Source organism: Thunnus thynnus, chromosome 4, assembly GCF_963924715.1.
Source record: "Thunnus thynnus chromosome 4, fThuThy2.1, whole genome shotgun sequence".
NCBI lineage: Eukaryota > Metazoa > Chordata > Actinopteri > Scombriformes > Scombridae > Thunnus > Thunnus thynnus.
In genome coordinates, this window is record NC_089520.1 from 7,657,583 (window position 1) to 7,675,815 (window position 18,233).

Sequence of the window (18,233 nt, forward strand, 5' to 3'; positions counted from 1 at the left end):
CCCTCAGACGTAAATATGAACCTTTTTCATCACCAATCACATCATCTTTGGCCTTTCATTCGTATTTTCATTCTGGAAAACATGGTGGCAGTTAAGACAATACACTTTATTTGGTACCTCTAAATAATAAAACTAATGCAGTCTAAAGGCTCTTATACGCTGTGTGAGATATTACAGGCTCATCGCAGGTCACACTGTGCGAGACGGATCCAATAAAATCTCGGACGTCATCTGTGTCAGACTGTAAGATATCCGTTTCATTAAAAAAAAAAAAAAAGACGATTGGCATAGATATTTACACGCCAATGTGGTATCTGTGTGTGTTTGTCTATATGTACTTAAAATACCAGTTTATTCTGTGTCATTTCATGCTGTATTCTGATTTATGTCCATCTCATTTAGATCAATAAAGATGAACAAATATTAGAAACACTTCTCAGCCTTCTGCAATAAAATTAAACAGCACCATAAACTACAGCCTCCAAAATATAAGTAAGTTATTTTAACTTTCTGCTTTTAAAATACTTTATCTTGGGTGGACCTACAGTGATAAACTTGACTGATTGAGTGTCACATGTTTCCTGCCTGAATCATCAACATAAATCAGTTTCTTAATAAATCTGATGCAAGACGACGACCACGCAGGATGACAACACCTCATTTCATGATAATCCATTCTTACTCATTCTTTGATAAATGACAAATCACAACATCATCTTCACACTCCCATAGTTCATGGTACAGGATAAACAGAAGGGTTGAGTCAAGAGCAACTGGAGACCAGTTGTCTGACTCTCTGGTTCTTTTAAATATTTCCAGATCAATACTGTTATATTAATAGAAAACACTGTATGTAATAATATTTTGGCCTCACATACAACTCTACGGCCTTGTACACACACACACATACGGCATACCTGGTGCACAGCTGTCCACCAGTGCTCCCAGTGCCCTGCCGTTACTCCAGTCCTGGCTGAAGTTGGTGATTGGCAGATCAGGGACTTTGTGTTGGATCCAGCCCAGCAGACGCTGTTTAGGTGTCTTTGACTCTGACTGAACACAAAAGCACAAACGTGGTCAGTCACGTCCTGACAGGCGTCAGTATTTGTGTATTTACGGCATATTTGGCTTAATTTTCTCTTTTATTTTGAAATCCAGTTTCATCACTTTGTGTCTATTTTGTCAGAAATAGGACAGAAGTTACCTCTTCATCCTCGCCCTCCCACACTGGCATGGAGATGGAGTAGTGCAGGATCAGAGTCCAGATCAGACCCAGGATCAGTTTCAGGTTCCCGTCCACGATGGCTTTAGAGTCTGAAGGAGAGAAACAGACAGAACTGAAGTCAGATTCACATCCTGGTCTGGAGACAGAACCATGCTGCTCGTGGGTGATCTGGGTTGATGACTAATACATCAACAACTAAACCACAATAACAACAACAACAACACCAACAACAACAACACCACAACCACATTACTAGAAAGCTAAAGAAAAACAAACTGATTATTCGATTATTATCACCAATTATTATTGTGGTAATTATTAAAGAAAACAAGTCAAAACGTGATAATCAATGCCCTCTCTCCTTTATTTTTTTATTTTGATAATTGATTTATCGTTTAGAGTCATTATATTTGTCATAAAATGATAAAACAATCTGGTTACAGCTTCTCAACTGTGAATATTTTCTGGTTTCTTTAGTCCTCCATGATCGTAAACTGAATATCTTTGGGTTCTGGACTGGATGTTCAGGATGTTTTAGGGTGCATCATGGGATTTGGGACATTTTTTGCCATTTCCTGACATTTTTTTAGACGAAACAAGTCATTAACTAATCACGAAAATAAAGGACAGATTAATCTATAAACAGATTAATCTCTAAAGAAAACAGTCACTAGCTGCAGCCCCACTCACTGTACCAGCTGGTACCTCATACCAGTTAACACACACACACACACACACACACACACACACACACACACACACACACGAGGCAATACTAGCTAATCTTTGGCTGCAGCACACAGAGTTCGGAGTGAAGCAGACAAAACATTCCAGTCATTTTTAATCTCTCTGTCTCCATTTCTCTCTGCCATAATAACAAGCTTGTTAAAATGTTTGTGGTGTATTTTTTTGTTTTTTGTCCTCCATAAACAACTGAACGGGGGGTCACATAAAAGAAAGACTACTGCTGGACGGAAAAGTTCCTTTAAGTCTTACAGAGTAAAAAGTAATAACTAACACGAAATGAGGTTACAGGTTATCAGTCCACGTCAATAAACTCCTACATCCTATAAATAGTGCACAAAATCCACTTTTAGAGTCTGTCTCCCCCAAATAGGAAAAGAAAGGGTCCCATATTTTGTAGATCTGAGATGACTTGTCCTTCTAGAAAACGCTTACGGCCTCCATCAGCGTTAATTGCAGGGTAAATCCACTGTGTGATGTTTTTAGTGTTTTTGATTTGAGCAGCGATGTATACAGTTCACTGCTCAGTTTGTTCAGTCAGTAATTTTACTATATCGTAGTATTTCAGAAAAGTTTGTTGATTATAGCAATTACACTGTTTACCATGATACTTTTGGCCACGATCGTAAAAAAATCATAGCATGAAATTTTAATACCAGGATATCCCTAACCACTAGTGTGATTATATGTTGTATAGCTTCGCTCCAAATCGGTCGTCTTTATGTACTTCCTGTAAAGAAAAATGCATGAAATCGATTTCCTTGCCAGATGGTTAATTAGTTGGTTACTAGATGACCTCACTCCTTAAACACACGGCCTTTGCGGTGTGTTTTTTTCCCCCCTGAAGCTTAATAACTCTAATATTAGATTTCATAAGTTTCATAAAAAGCTCTCTTTATTTCAGGTGAGGCGGGGCACCTCCACTACAAAATTCTGCAGGATACTCTGCATGGTTCTGTATATATATTTAACACATGTCGATATAAACAAGGCTATATATCTGTATCCATCGCCTCCCTACACTTCTGTAGTGAATACAGTCAATTTAATAGGAATATAATTCTATAACAGTACTCGCTGCAACATTCACACCTTCAAAGTTACCACATATGTTTGTCTCTGCTTGCTTATGTAACCATGTTGCTGCAAGCTGACTTTCCACACAGCGTATTAAGTGTGTTCAGCAGATATGAGCCATGTATGCACAGTGTGTGTGTGTGTGTGTGTGTGTGTGTGTGTGTGTGTGTGTGTGTGTGTGTGTGTGTGTGAAATCCATCTGGTGAAGCTTAAGGTCTGTTGCACTGTCGGCAGACCAGCTGTGATCCAAACATGTTTCAGCAGCTCTGGTTTAGGTGAGGCTGCTGCCTCACCCAAAAATGACACATCACTGAAATGACTGAGGGTATTCTTCAACATAGTCAAACACACACAGGAGGGGTTGCAACATCCTGCTTTCTACATTCCTAATTTCTCCCTCTTTTACCAACTCAACACACTCATTTATCTCTTTGCCTTTTCTCTCGCTCTCTTATCTCTCCTAAAAACCCCTATCACTCTCTCCACCTGTTTGTTTGTATTACGTCTCGTTTCTCTCCAATCTCTCTCTGCGGTTTCTCCCTCCGTTTCTTCCCTCCTTTCTTTTCCGTCTGAGGTCGTCCAGCCACACCTTTCTAAGTGTGTGTGTGTGCGCCGCCTCTCTAGCAAACATCCTGTCAGTGAGTAGGACAAGTCGGTGGCCTTTACCCTCCACACACACACACACAGAGCTCCACCCATAGCTGAGCTCACTCACTCAGCTTAACGCTAATCAGTCACACTAAATGGGACACTTTCTTCATTGAAACCAGGTGAAGAACTAATAAAACATTTATGACGTGTTAGTTTAGTTAATGCGGTAGACAGGGGATTATTTTTAAACTTAATGTGGTGTTTTTCTACATTTTAACTGATACCTTCTGCCTTATAAAAGCAAAATGTCTTACCTTAAAAAGGTCAGTTCAACCAAATATTTTTAAAAAAAACACCTCTAGTCTAATTACTTCTCTTGGTTTAACTGCTCACGATTAATGTCCACATTAAGGCTATAACCTGTGATGAGGGCTCACTTACTTTGCTTTAACGGGGTAAGGTTGGAAACCACTGACAGAATCATACAGTTTTGTATAGTACACATGTTTTTTATTATGCTTTCCCATCTTGCTAATCACTTGCGCCGCCTTAGATTAATTTAACAACCCCTCGGAGGGTCCTGTGGTTAGGAACAACAGCTTTAATGCTATTTAGCCATGTGAATACGTTTGCTTTTATTTTCCCAGGTTTTGAGACATGTAATTTGAATGAACTGTCACTCTTTAACAGTTGAAATGTTACTTTTTAACCTTAAATTCTTACTTTGTCCCCTTCATCTCAATGTCAGTTCACATAATCATACTGGGAAACTAAACATCGTGTGTGTTTGAGGTGCTGTGACTCCTCCCTAACTTGAATGTGACCCTGCAGACTGCTGCTGTCATTGTATTTGCTGGTTCTGTATATGTATTTATACCCGTGTGTATGTGTATGTTGTGTGTGTGTGTCCTTGCCGACACGGTTTTGTGAGTAACGAGGCTATCGCCATGGTAGCCTATTGTTCCCATAAAGGACGAGAGAGAGATATTGGGGGGGGGGGGGGACAAAGAAAAAATATTTAAATGCAGCGAGAGTCAAAGCAAAGATTGTACAGGAGAAAATAACAAAAACACAGAAAGAAGATTATTTTGTTGGAGAGTATCCTCTGATTTTGGCTCTGTGCTTAGGTGTGTGTGAGTGTGAGAGAGATTTGTGTGTTACAGAGGGTTTTAAATGCTCTAATAACCTGCTGCATTGTTTCCTGCTACTTAAATCCTGATCTCTCTTTCCCTCCATCCTCCTCATGTGACCGACTCAGAGGTCCGGGGACCCAAAAATGGCTCTGCACTCTGCTTATTTGTGGCCCCTAAAGTGACATCAGCAATGATCGTTTTCCTCATTTTCATCTTACGTTGACAGGATTCATGTTCGTCTTGGGGAAGATTAGCAACCACTATAGCAGGAGAAAATGAGGATCCAATAAAATAAAGAAACGGCCAGTTATCTTCTAAAGAGGTCCAAGTAAATTTGATTTAAACACTGATGTAATGTTTTGGGTTTGGTCAAAAAAACACAGCTGATAATACATAACTCAAGGTAAGCAGCATGCTAACATACATCTGGACAGATGGTGCAGATTGACTGGTCTTTTTTAAAAACAATCATGCCAATCATCATGCTTGGAGGACCTAGATAAACACACTTATCTGTGAAACTCACCATTGGAGCCTTGATTTTCAATCTGACCTGATTATGGCAAGATTAAAACAGGTCTAAATGACACTTAAAAGTTTGAAGTAAGAGAATGACAAACATGGACAGACTTCTATGTTTACTAAAACACTGCTGCAAGAATCTTAACCCGAACCAAGAGGAGTGATCAGACCACATCACTCCAGTTCTTGAATCCTTGCACTGGCTACCTACGTCTTTTAGAATCCATTTTTAGGTGCCTCTTTTAGTTTTGAAGTATCTCCATAGTCTTGCCCCCGTTTACCTCAGAAACCTGATCAGAAGATATGGACCTAGGGATCGCTAACAAGTTACCATGCGATGATCAGTTTCTATGTCTCTGACAATCTCAAGGCAGCTGTCTAACAAATATCACTATATATATATGTATATATATATATATATATATATATATATATATATATATATATATATATATATATATATATATATATATATATATATATATTTTAATCATTTTGAGTCATTTTTGAAGAGGAAAATTTCCAACTTCTCTCTTCAAATGTGAATATTTTCTGTTTTCTTTAGTCCACAGTGATATAAACTAAATATCTTTGGGTCGTGGACTGTTGGTTCGGACATTTGAGGACGTCAAATTGCGCTTTGGGAAATTTTTCACCATTTTCTTACATTTTATGGACCAAACAATTAATCGAGAAAATAATCAACAGATGAATAGATAATAAAAATACCAGGAATAGTTAGTTGCAGCCCTAATTACTATACATATGTCACATACATTAACACATACATAAACCCAGATGTATACTTAAAACTACAGTTACACAACACACACAGATGGAGCATGCAACCCCAGAGTTAATGAGCTACCGAGGACATATGGTCCAGATTTTACATGTGATAACAGAGACTTCATTTTGCCCTAGATTCCTCTTTTTTAAAGTATGGTCCAGGTGAGAAACTACCGTGTTTACTGCCCTGCTCTTATTTACTGACATTAGAAGCTCCCCACCCTGTGACCACAACAGTCACCTGTTCTTTCGCTGCTCTTGAGATTTATCTGTCCACAAATCCATTCACAAAAGGTCTCAGTTTAAACCAGCCCGGATCTGCGTCAGATCAACACTGTCTGAGACTCTCAGCTGCCACCACTGCTGCCGATACCTGCTGATTTGTTGACATGTTGTTATGGAAACACAACAAAGCCGAGACAACAAGGACGTTAATGGAGATGCGGGGGCTGGGAGGGTTAAAGTTTGTATTACAAGAGAAAAAGAATGAGTGAACGTGCACAAGGAGAAACGGAAAGTGAGGGAGAAAGATAAAAAGTGTGTGTGGGTGTTAGTGTGTGTGTGTGTGTATATGTGTGTGTGTATGTGTGTGTGTGTGCATGTGTAAAGGTGAATTAGACTGGAACAAAATGCCTTTCTTTTTCTTATCAGCATGGCACACCCTCTCCGGTACAGGAAGTTACATAATGAGTCGCCATGCAGACTGCAAAAATACCTGCTTTGTGATCCCAACAGTCTACAAACTAACCAACCAACAGTCCGGGTTGTTCGTTACCTCACACTGACAACTAACCACCCTGACAAATAACTAGTTAAGAGGCAGATTGGGTCCAGAAAGAAAGAAATAAAACAGTCATATGTTGACCTTGCCACATCAGACCGACAAAGTAACATAATGTGCGAGATGGGGCCCAGAACTGAACCCTGAGGGACTCCACAAGGTCAAAACCAAACACCAAGCTGAACTGAGCTGTGTTGCAGTTCATTCAGAGTTTATATGAGGAACTTTTAAAGCCAACCTGATCTGTGATCTGGTTTCATAGTTATCAGCTCTGAGCTCAATTAAAGATTCAACATCTCTGCAACTTAGACAGCAAGGCCTTATAAATGAAGAAACAGGTACGCTGATGCCTTCTACATGTCAGTGACAACCATCGCACCTTTTCATATGACTCACAGTGATGAGTGCGATTAGCTGTCTTGTGTAATGACTCAAATAGCACTGTGATAGATCCAGAGGTTTAAAGGGCCATGGATGGTTCACTGGACTAGCAAAAAATAAATAAATCTAGTCTCATCTGGTCATTTTATCTATAAATTGTTTATGAATTGAATTTCTAGCTGTATTATGATATGCATCACTAGCATGATATCATTTTACTGTAATGTAATTTTACCGTATTCGACCCTTGTCCAAGTTAACTCAGCCACTTGTTTCCAATCTCACGTTTTCAGTGTGTTTGTTTACCAAACTACTATCAAATCATGGCTTTGTTCCACTGCTTGGATGGAGTTTAGATGATGTCAGACATCCATGCTTTTATTTGTTTTTTTGGACTTCATATTATATAATGAGATTCCAAGTCATTATTTCAAGTTGGATGTTATCATGAAAAGTATTTACCTTTCTAGTTAATTAAAAACACGTTTATAATCTTATGTTTGCCAGAACTGTCGTTCTCTCTATGCAGTGTAAACACATTAACCTGTGAAGTCCAGCCACGCCTCGTGTACAGGTGAGATAAATGACATTCTCTCTTTCAGGTGACTGTAGCTCACTCTGTGTGTTGTGACAGGTAAATATGTGCCCCTCTGTCTTTCTAAGTCTCTCGATCTCATCAAGGCACAACCGCCGTCCCGCTTATGACAAACAGCTGTTCCTTCACATGATGACCACATCGCCGTCTCACAAACACATATGTTCTGCTTCCTACCCAACAATTTACTGCTGCACAGTACAGAACAGTCGACGCCTGAGGCAGATTAGCTAACATACAGCCGGCCACGCCCCCCAAAAAACAGGTTAGATTCAACTTTTTTGTCATTTCATACAGTAAATACCACTATAACGAAATGCAATGTAACATTTGACAGTCCAACGCCAGCAGCCAGAGTGAGGACAGCTCATCTTAAATCACAGTTATTTAATTTTAATTAGTTTAATACGACAACATGTCCTGAATTAACAAAATGTAATAAAACCTCACTCTATAAATGGATTAAAAATCAAATAAAGCCTTAAGTTACTGACTTAGTTGGCACAAATTACCTTATAGATACACAACAAACAAATTAGCACACAACAAGCATACATTTACTGATCGATTGGATCAATAAATAAAGTTTTCCCCAGATGACCAAAGTTAACGAGCTGCGTAGTCATTAATGATCCCATGTATGAACGTTTGAAGCATCTTGAGGCTACTAAGTCAATTTAAAAAAGGACCATACTAGTGTTTTTCAAGTTTTATCTCTGTAATTAGAAATCATATATACTTAACATTACTGCTGACAATTCTGAAATACAGATTTTTTAGCGCATTCTTCCAACTAGTCATTAGTTTTCATTAATTTCCATATAATATAACAATTAGCGGACTAGTTACTTGCTACAGATAGGTCAGTTGTTTCTAACCAGGAGTTCACAAAAAAATCAGAGGGGTCAGATTATTAAAAAGGAGAGGAAAGGGGAAAAAAAACAACATATTTCTCATATTTCTAAAGCTGAAAAATAATTTAACAGGTGGTGAAAGTGAACTTTGGGTGGAAATGTCCTTTAAAAAAAGGAATGCCGGTACCTGCAGTGGCAAACAGGATGTGGAGCTACCGTCCCTCTGTGGGTGTGTGTGTGTACATTAGGTATGACCCATGGCACACACACACACACACACACACACACACACACACAGATTCCACAACAGTGAGATCATATCCCCACCCACCCAACCCCCCCCCCCCCCCCCCAGTTCACCACACACACACACACACACACACACACACACTCTTCAACACCGCCCACCCCACCGAGGATGCAATGGATGGTGGCAAAGGAACAAAAGCCACAAAGACACACCCCCCCCACCAGTCTCTCTCTTTACGCTTCACATTACTCAACAAACACATTAAACACATTTAAACACAATCACACACACACACACACACACACACACACACACAGCCTCTTCAAACTGCTGTCAGTTACTACCACATATTTCACTCAACACACACACACACACACACACATTCCTCTAGGTGTATGACATCACTCCTCTTTGTTGTGAGATGGATCACATGTTAGTAATCCAACAGTGAAGACCATCATCATCATCATCATCATCATCATCACAGTTTAGTAAAGGGCTGGGAAAGTAGAAATCAATATCACAATTTTTCCAATATAAATATATGTCACAGCATGACAAGTGTAAACGCAAAATCACATAAAATAATCAAATTAATGTTTAATGTCCTGAATTATGATGTACTGTACATCAGACAATACTCCTGACACATGTAAAAGAAAAACTTCAGTAGTCCTTTTGTTAGTTTTTAATCCTAATTTACTTGGAATCATGTGTTTGGATGACAACAATAAATGGTATAATGATCATCTATCAACACGATAATTTCCTCTGAAGTTTGATAAATAATAAATACTGAACTTTCACCCAGTTGAACTTGGTAGAAGTCAAAAAGTTTAAGCTGTGGTTCTCAAATTCCTGACATATCTTTGACTCATGAGTGCCATCTTGACAACTACACGCTAACCTACCACAAAATTTGATGAAGGCATTCATGAACCTCAACGGAGGATTTCTCAAGATTTTGTTGAACCAGAACCAGAACTCTAAGATTTCAGGCCTGCCTAGCTTTACTGGTACTTTTGACAGTATGTGAGGCATATATTTGTACTGTACAGTTGGCCTGATGGTGGACGATGAGTATTCTTTCCAAAAAGTCTTAAAGGACGGGTTCACAATTTTTCAAGTCTGTCTTAAAACAACAGTCAGGAGCCCAAATGAACATTTCAACATGTTTTTCTTGCTGTCATCATTCCTCCCGTTCATACTGACCATTAGAAGATCCCTTCATAATGCACTTACAATGTAAGTGATGGGGGCCAAAATCCACAGTCCTCCTTCTGTGCAAAAATGTATTTAAAAGTTTATCTGAAGCTAATATGAAGCTTCAGCATCCAAATGAGTCAAATCAAGTAGATATCTTTCAACGTTACAGTCTTTTTAGTGCCACAGTCCCTCTTTTTGTTACTATACTTCCACCACAGCTCAACATGGAAACACAAAGAGGGAATTTGATGCTAAAAAGAGTGTAAATGTGGGGACACACTGTGGATTTTTGCCCCCATCACTTACATTAAAATCACATTTGAAGGGCATCTTTTAATAGTTAGTATGAACAAGAGGTATGATTACAGCGAGGACTGTTGTTTTAAGACACACTTGAAAAATTGTGAACCTATCATTTAAGTATAACATCTTTTCATCTGCATGTCTAGATATGACTAGAAGAAATATGTTTGGATGAACGGGGATCCTTAAAGCCTCCAGTGAGGTTTTGTAAAAGACTGCAAATCTTAAAATAAACTTTCAAGGCCTTAGATTTGAGCCGTTTCCAGAATAGTCAGCAGTATTCCCCAAAGCATCATGTCGGCACTCCCAAAACTGTGGCACCCACTGATGACATCACCACATGATGCATTGCTGTAATAACGGCGCTGCTTAACAAGAGTCACATGAGTCATGCATCAGCAGCTCAGACGGGGGCGATCCCACCAACAAAAAAAAAAAAAAACCCAGATTACAGACAGAAGAAGGCAAGAGACTCTTAATGTCTTTGATTTGGTTGATGAGGGGAGAGCAAGAATCACAGTCTGTGTCATTCTGTCTCTCTCGCTCTTTAATCTGGACATTGGTCAGACTCGAACAGCTGCAGAGATGAAGAGAGAGAAAGATCAAAGAGTAAGAAAAACTTGGTCTCATGTCTTTTAGACTCATTCACAAGGAATCAAAGAAGTGAATGAACCAAGAAAAATACTTCTGAAAAGTGAATGACCCAAGAAAAACAATTCTTAAAAATGTCCAGTGATGGACCAAGAGGTTAATGTGTAAAGACTAGCATGTAGGAGAACCTTGCCAGATGATCTCATGTTGTGACCCAGCTTGTAAAGGGTCACAGATGTAGCTTGGGGGCCAGATCTAGTTTAGATTTGAACGTTATCAGCTAAGTTTTAAAATTGATTCTAAATTTGACCGCAGTCAAGAGAAAGAACTTTGGCCCGAGCACGACTAAACAGAATTAAAAAGTCAAAACTGCACCAATAAAAACATGTGTAACTTTCTCCAGGGGATGAAGATGATATATCAATGATGAAGCTAGTTCAAAACATCCAAACAGTCCAATTCCACACAATCAAACAGTCAGTTTTTAAGTACTCCATCCGCAAATTAAGCCACCGGTTCAGTTCAGGTCATTCAAAACAAAACAAAAGTCCAAATTTCCACTCTCTGATTTACCGTCAGCTCAACCTAAAAAAATCACAAACAAAACAAAACTGGGAAACATCTCAGTTACTGCAGTCCAAGTTATATATTTACAAATATTTACAAGCAAGTATAATTTCTCAGAACTGTGAATCAGTCAAGTCATTCATGCTGACGGTCGTGGGCAGAAGTGGGCAGACGCCACAGCGTGCTTATAGAAAGCAATAGTGGGCCTTAAATTGAGCTTTGCGGTACACCATGAGTGGAGATATATAAGATATAGTCTTTATTGTCCCGCAGGAAATTAGTTTTTGCACAGACTGTACATATTCCACTCAGAAACATACACAGGACAGTAGAGCTGCAACAGTTGATCAATTAGTCAATCAACAGAAAATGAAATCTGCATCCATTTTGATAATCATTTTAATCCCTTTTCAAGCAAAACTGCCAAATATTCTCTGGTTCTAGCTTCTCAAATGCTGTTTTTCTTTGTTATATGACACCAAATTGAATATCTGAAGGTTTTAGACTGTTAGTCAGACAAAACAAGCAAACTGAAGACATCACTGTGGCCATTTCATAGAGTAAAGGATTGATTGATTCCAGTGTTTCCCCTAGTGACTTGCTTTGGTGTGGCGGCCTCGGGGGGTGGGCTGGGATGGGGGGGACTGAAGACTTAGCAGCCACACATTTCTCTGTTCTCTATTTAGCATCATCAGGTTAGACTAACCCATTGTTGCTAACCCCCTTCACTTTTCCAGCACTTAGAGAAACAACAGATGTGACTTTTCTTTGTCTTGACAAGCTGCAGCGTTTATTTACTGACATACTGGAGTCTGTGCTGTATTTACTGCCAGACTGACAACTTACTGCTAAACTTTTTCCTCTGCTCCGCTCGCATGCACCGTTACTTTTCTACTGCCTGCACTCGCTACGCACACACATTACGTACTGACCTATTGCTTAAAATGGAGCTACGCTACGACGAGTTTCCCAGGCAGCGACGCAGAGGTTAACTCACATTTTAGAACAGCGCTGCACAGAGAGGCCGCCAAACGCTATTGATTTCCAAATGAACGGATATTTGGCGTTATTTTTGGCATTAAAAAAAAAAGGTTTTTTTGGCCTGGCGGGGGTTCTTGTTGGTCTGGTTGCCTGCCAGACCTGTATAATTATAGGGGAGACACTGGATTAATTGAGAAAATAATCAGCAGATTAATTGATAATGAAAATAATTGATGGTTGCAGATTGTTTTTGGATTTGAACCAGAGTAGAGCGCCATCACAGATCCTGTCAAGACTATTAAGCAATATGCTCTGGTCCATTGTCTGATGCTACTTGTTGTAGAATGCAGCATCACAGCAACCAGGAGATCAAATTAAGTTAAAAAAAACAAAAAAAAAACACAAATAAACCAGTTTCTTTTAGGGAAACAGTAGAGACTAAAAAAGTTTGATACTAACAAACAGCAGAAGAAACATGAAAACATAAGAACCACAAGAGAGCTGAGTAACCGAGCTCAGTGGTGCCCTGTCATTAACACACACACACACACACACACACACACACACACACACACACATCTGGCATTACGTCTGCGTGCATAAACAGGACACACACACACACACACACACACACTGAAACACACACACTGCAGCGTTTAGCCTTGCATGACCTCACCCTGCTGGTTCCCAGGCTATGATGTCATCAGACTCAGACTGGCCATGTGGTGAGGAAGAGGAGGATGAAGAGAAGAAAGAGAGGGGGATAACAATGCACTAATGAAACACTCCGGTGGTGCAATTTGTGTGAATAATGCAAGACAAAGATCTATTAAAAAAAAAAAGAGAAGAGAGCGTAGAATCTTTCACTACTAATGCCAAAGTTCTCACATTTTAAATATTGTCTAAATGACACCAGTTGTTAGTTGGAGCCCTTCGTTCTCTGATTCAAATCAGCAACTATCTGATCAAAGAATAAATTAACAAGATTGCAAATAGGACCAGATATTTCAGTCAAGTGCCAAAAAAAAAAAAAAAGAAAGTACTGAATACCCAGAGGTAAAAGTTGAAAAACAATAAAGACAAAAGAGAGGAAGAAAAAGAAAAGAGAAGAAGAAATGGAACCAGAGTGAGTAAGAGAAGCAGAGTTTGGGATGTTTGTAGACGAGCCAGGCTGCAGGAGGCTGACCACGATGATTATCACTGAACAATCCACAGAAAACCCTCAACCACACACACACACACACACACACACACACACACACACAGGCTGAGCTCAACATCACAATGTGTGTGTGTGTGTGTGTTTGGAAGTTGGAGTGTATGGTTGGTTAAATTTAGAGGTTTGTGGTTCGCGTGTGTGTCCGTGTGTTTGTTTGTGTGAGAGAAAGAGCGAGGGGAACAACAGTTTTTTTGTTTCAGTGAACTGTCTGTCTCTCTCTGTCATCTTCTTGTCGGGTTCGATCATCATCATCGACCAAATATTTAGTGAACAGTGACAATGTCCCGAACGCTGCATCATGTCTGCTGCCTCTAGAACCAGACAAATAAGGACTGTGTGAGTAATAAAATTACATTCCAGACATCAAAAGACAGCTCAGCGCCAGAGCACAAAGACACCAGAGACGTGATGACAACAATTCAGCTTCATAAGGGCAGAGACAACAGGACGACTGGTAGGGACAGGTAGGTGTGTGTGTGTGTGTGGAGGGGGGGGGGTTCAAGGTTTTTTTCCGTGGTGTCATCGCCACAAAACAAATTTCCATTCACCATTATTGGGTTTGGTTGGCATCAGCAGACACCTCATAACCCTTAAAGACGCATTAAAACAAAAACTACTGCTGTGCTTAAATGTAGAGCTGCTGATCAATCAATTAGTAGCCAACTATTAAATTAATCGGCAACTATTTTTATAACTGATTAATCAGATTTTTCTTTTTTTTCAACTTCTGTGTTTCCAGCTTCTCAAATGTGAAGATTTTCTATTTTCTTTAGTCTCCTGTGACAGTAAATTGAATATCTTGTGGACAAAACAAGACATTTGAAGATTTCACTCTGGGTTTTGGGAAACAGTGATCAATATTTTTCACCATTTTAAGGACCAAACAACTAATTGATTAATTGAGAAAATAACAGTAGACAGTAGAGTTGGGCGATATGGTCCTGAAATAATACCACGATATTTCAGGGTATTTCTGCTATAATGATATTCTTGACGATATGACAAAAATACTGAAAAATATTTTATTAATTTCAAGAACATACAATTGCAACAAAATAAGTGTTACAGTTTTATATGTCAGCATAAATGTAACAATGTGCCTTCAGATATTCGGTACAGTATGACGTCATTCCGTCACCTAGTCGGACTATGCCATTATCACGATATAATTTGTTTTTTATCATATTAAAAATTATACTAATATTATTGTGAACAATAAAATATGGCAGACCTCTAATTGATTAATCGATAATCAAAATAATCAGTTGCAGCCCTACCTAAATGTTCTTTTTTTGTGATTTGGGTGAACTGACCCTTTAACACATGACTTTGCATTACAGACAGTGACATATATCAATTTTGTAAAATGTGTTTTTATCTGCAACTACATCTGTTCAGAAAGTTGGTGGAACAGTAACAACATCTACCTTCCAGCTTCTACAGCTCACTGATTAACACCAGTTATCTTGTTTGTTTACACAACTCGGACTATTTCTTAGCTCTGAGAATCCAGAAAGTTACTGCTCCCTCTCCAGAAACAGTCCAGTACATAACCGAACGGTCATTTTTACACTTCAGCTTTTGTACAACTAACAACATATAAAGTGTTAATTAGGGAGCTTAAGAGATGCTGGTAGGTGGATTTTGTTACTGTTGTACCAGGCTAGCCTAATGCTATGCTAAGCTAAGCTAACCAGCTGCTGGCAGTAGCTTCATATTTAACAGACAGATAAAGTGACGTCAATCTACTCATCTAACTCAGCAAGAAGGTGAACAAGCGTATAACGATTAATCTATACATTATTTTCTCGTATATATAATTAGTCATTTAGTCTTTAAAATGTCAATAATTGTTTTCCAAAGACCAGGATGCAACCTAAAATGTCTTGTTTAGTTCCGACCAACAGTCCAAAACCAAAAGATATTCAGTTTAATATCATTGAGGACAAAAGAAACTATAAATATTCACATTTAAGAAGCTGGAAACAGACAAAAAAAAAAAAAAAAGAAAAGAAAAAGACTAAAAATGATGAATCGTTTATCAAAATAGTTCTTTTTCTTTCTGTCCATGAATTGATTCATCGTTCCAGCTCATTTCCCTCAAATGTCAAACTAACAGTTACTAAAATTAAACAGTCTGGTGTTAGAGGAGAGAGAAACAGCCAACAGTGTGTGACGTAGGGTAGCTAATGAGAATCACAGCACTGAAAATAATCAACAAAAATCCCATTTAACCATGAAATGTGTTCATCACTTTGATATTAAATAAACATGAAGTCTGACTTCCTGCATTACATTCTTTAAATGTTTCTCAAAGTGGGTTTCAGGTCGACATTTGTTCATTTAAGCTTCACATTGAAAAAAAAACTTTCACAAAGCTGCTGCGTTTAGACCCAAAACCAACAAAAGGAGCTTTCTCTGCAGAGGGGAGGTGTAAGTCTATATCCCTGCCTCTCTCAGGTTACCTTTTCTGCAGCAACACAGGCTCTCTGTCACACACACACACACACACACACAGACTACAGCCTTGTAGCATGGGAGGAGAGCTGATCGAGTGAAAAGATAAAACAACACACACACAAAAAAAAAAGCTTTATTTCTGCATATAGATAAAACATCTGCAAGGTCAACTTCAGACAGAAAAAATCCTGACATGCAGAAATGAGACAAAGAGAATTTTCTTCATGCACTTGTGTATCGTTTTTCCATCCCCGACTGCCGAGCAGTGAGCTGCAGGTTTGGCGCTGCACGATGTGTGTGTGTGTGTGTCCGAGTAGGAAGCTTCGTGATACGGCTGACCTGTCCTCCTGTGTTTTTAAACAGCTTCAGTCACACCTGAATGAGACTTTTGGCAGAGTCGCTACATGTTTTAGCTCCACATGTCACTTAATTGTGTTTTCAGGATAATTTAAGCTACTCAGAAGTGCCATCAATTTGCATGTGAGTGATGTTACACACAGGGTTGCAACTTCCAATTACTTTTATTATTGATTAACCTGCAGATTAGTTTCTGGATTAATTGTTTAGTCTTAAGAAGTCTGAAAAAATTGCTTGTTTTGCCTGACTGGCCAAAAACCATAAACAATTCAGAACCAGCAAACATGCACTTTTGCTTGAAAAATGATCAAAACAATCATATGATTATCAAAATAGTGATTTTTTTTGTCAATCACTAATTGTGACAGCTCAGTATCTGTGTTGTCCTGCCTTTGCTTCCCTCTCTCCAGATTCCTGGGATGGTCCGTCCCCTCCCACCTCATTAAAGAACTGGCGTCACCTGTTTGGAGCCTTTATGAACTGGGCTTTTGATTGTGTTTAGTTTAAACTTTGGTTTATGTTTTTTTATAGTTTATTTAAGTTGAATTATCTTAAATAAATCAATCATTTACTTAAGCTGTCACTGTGTGGAACTTCCCTTCTTTGTTATGCTCCTAAGTGAGTCAGGTATAATAAAAGCGATGATCAACCTTTTAAAAAGACAAAATGACTCATCGATTAGTCAAGAAAATAATCATTAGCTGCAGCTCTAAATGTAAGAGTACAGTATGAGCTACAGTCTGTCACAAGCTAAATGCTACAGCTCCTCACTAACCAGAGTTTAGTGACGGTGGTTAATCCTGAAGTTAACTCCGACCTCCGCCCTGGTTCCCGACCGCAGTCTGCTAGTAGCAGGAACGTTAAATAGCACGTTTCAGACGCAGCAGATACAAACCCTGAAATCATCCCACAGGCTGAATGAGATGAACAGAAGCCATGAAGTTATTTATAACGTTACTTATTTTGATAGTCAAGACGTGAAACAGCAGATTTTTCACATAGGTTTTCTATTTCAAATAAATAAGAGTTTCACAGTGAGGACAGAGAATCTGGTGCTCATTTAATTTACTCATTATTGAGATAAATGTGACAGTTAATGATGATATTGATTTCAGGTGCTATCAGCTAACCCCTGCTGCTAGTTACTGCCAGTAATGCAATTCAAAAAGTGGGTCATGTTATAAATGCTCCCATTTCGACCGCAATACAAGTGACGTGAGCTGCGATCTGGTGGTAATCATTGATCTGATTGTGATCGTTATCATGGTTGTGAACACACTGATCACTTCTACCACGAGTAATAAACGAGCGGTTGACAGTCTGGACTTTGTGTCAGCTGACATGAACATAAGACCCTTCAGTGCTGCTGCGGAGGTTTCAGTTTGGTTCGGCTTCAGTAACAACGTGTGCAGTAAAAGCAAAGACGAGAGCAAAGGTCCAGAAGCATAAATATAACAACAGCTCTGATGTTTCTGGAGGAGTGAAACTGAAGAACTGAAACAAATGAAGAGAAGAAAAAAGTATCTTTATGACTCTAATGAAATGAAAGTGATCTCTGTACTTTAAAGGAGGTTTTGCTCACATCTCTGCACTACAGTTTAGGGCTG

The 18,233-nt window shown here is 38.9% G+C and overlaps 1 protein-coding gene across 2 annotated transcripts in view; it reads right to left on the reverse strand.

Annotated features, from left to right (window-relative positions):
• Positions 1–18,233, reverse strand: part of flnbl (filamin B, like) — a 75,911-nt gene that overhangs the window by 45,603 nt on the left and 12,075 nt on the right. For both annotated transcript variants that reach the window (XM_067586355.1, XM_067586354.1), the window contains exons 2-3: positions 1,205–1,314; positions 918–1,053 (exon numbers count right to left, since the gene is read on the reverse strand). In XM_067586355.1, coding sequence (XP_067442456.1) covers positions 918–1,053; positions 1,205–1,314 — 246 coding nt within the window. The remainder of the gene's footprint in view (positions 1–917; positions 1,054–1,204; positions 1,315–18,233) is intronic.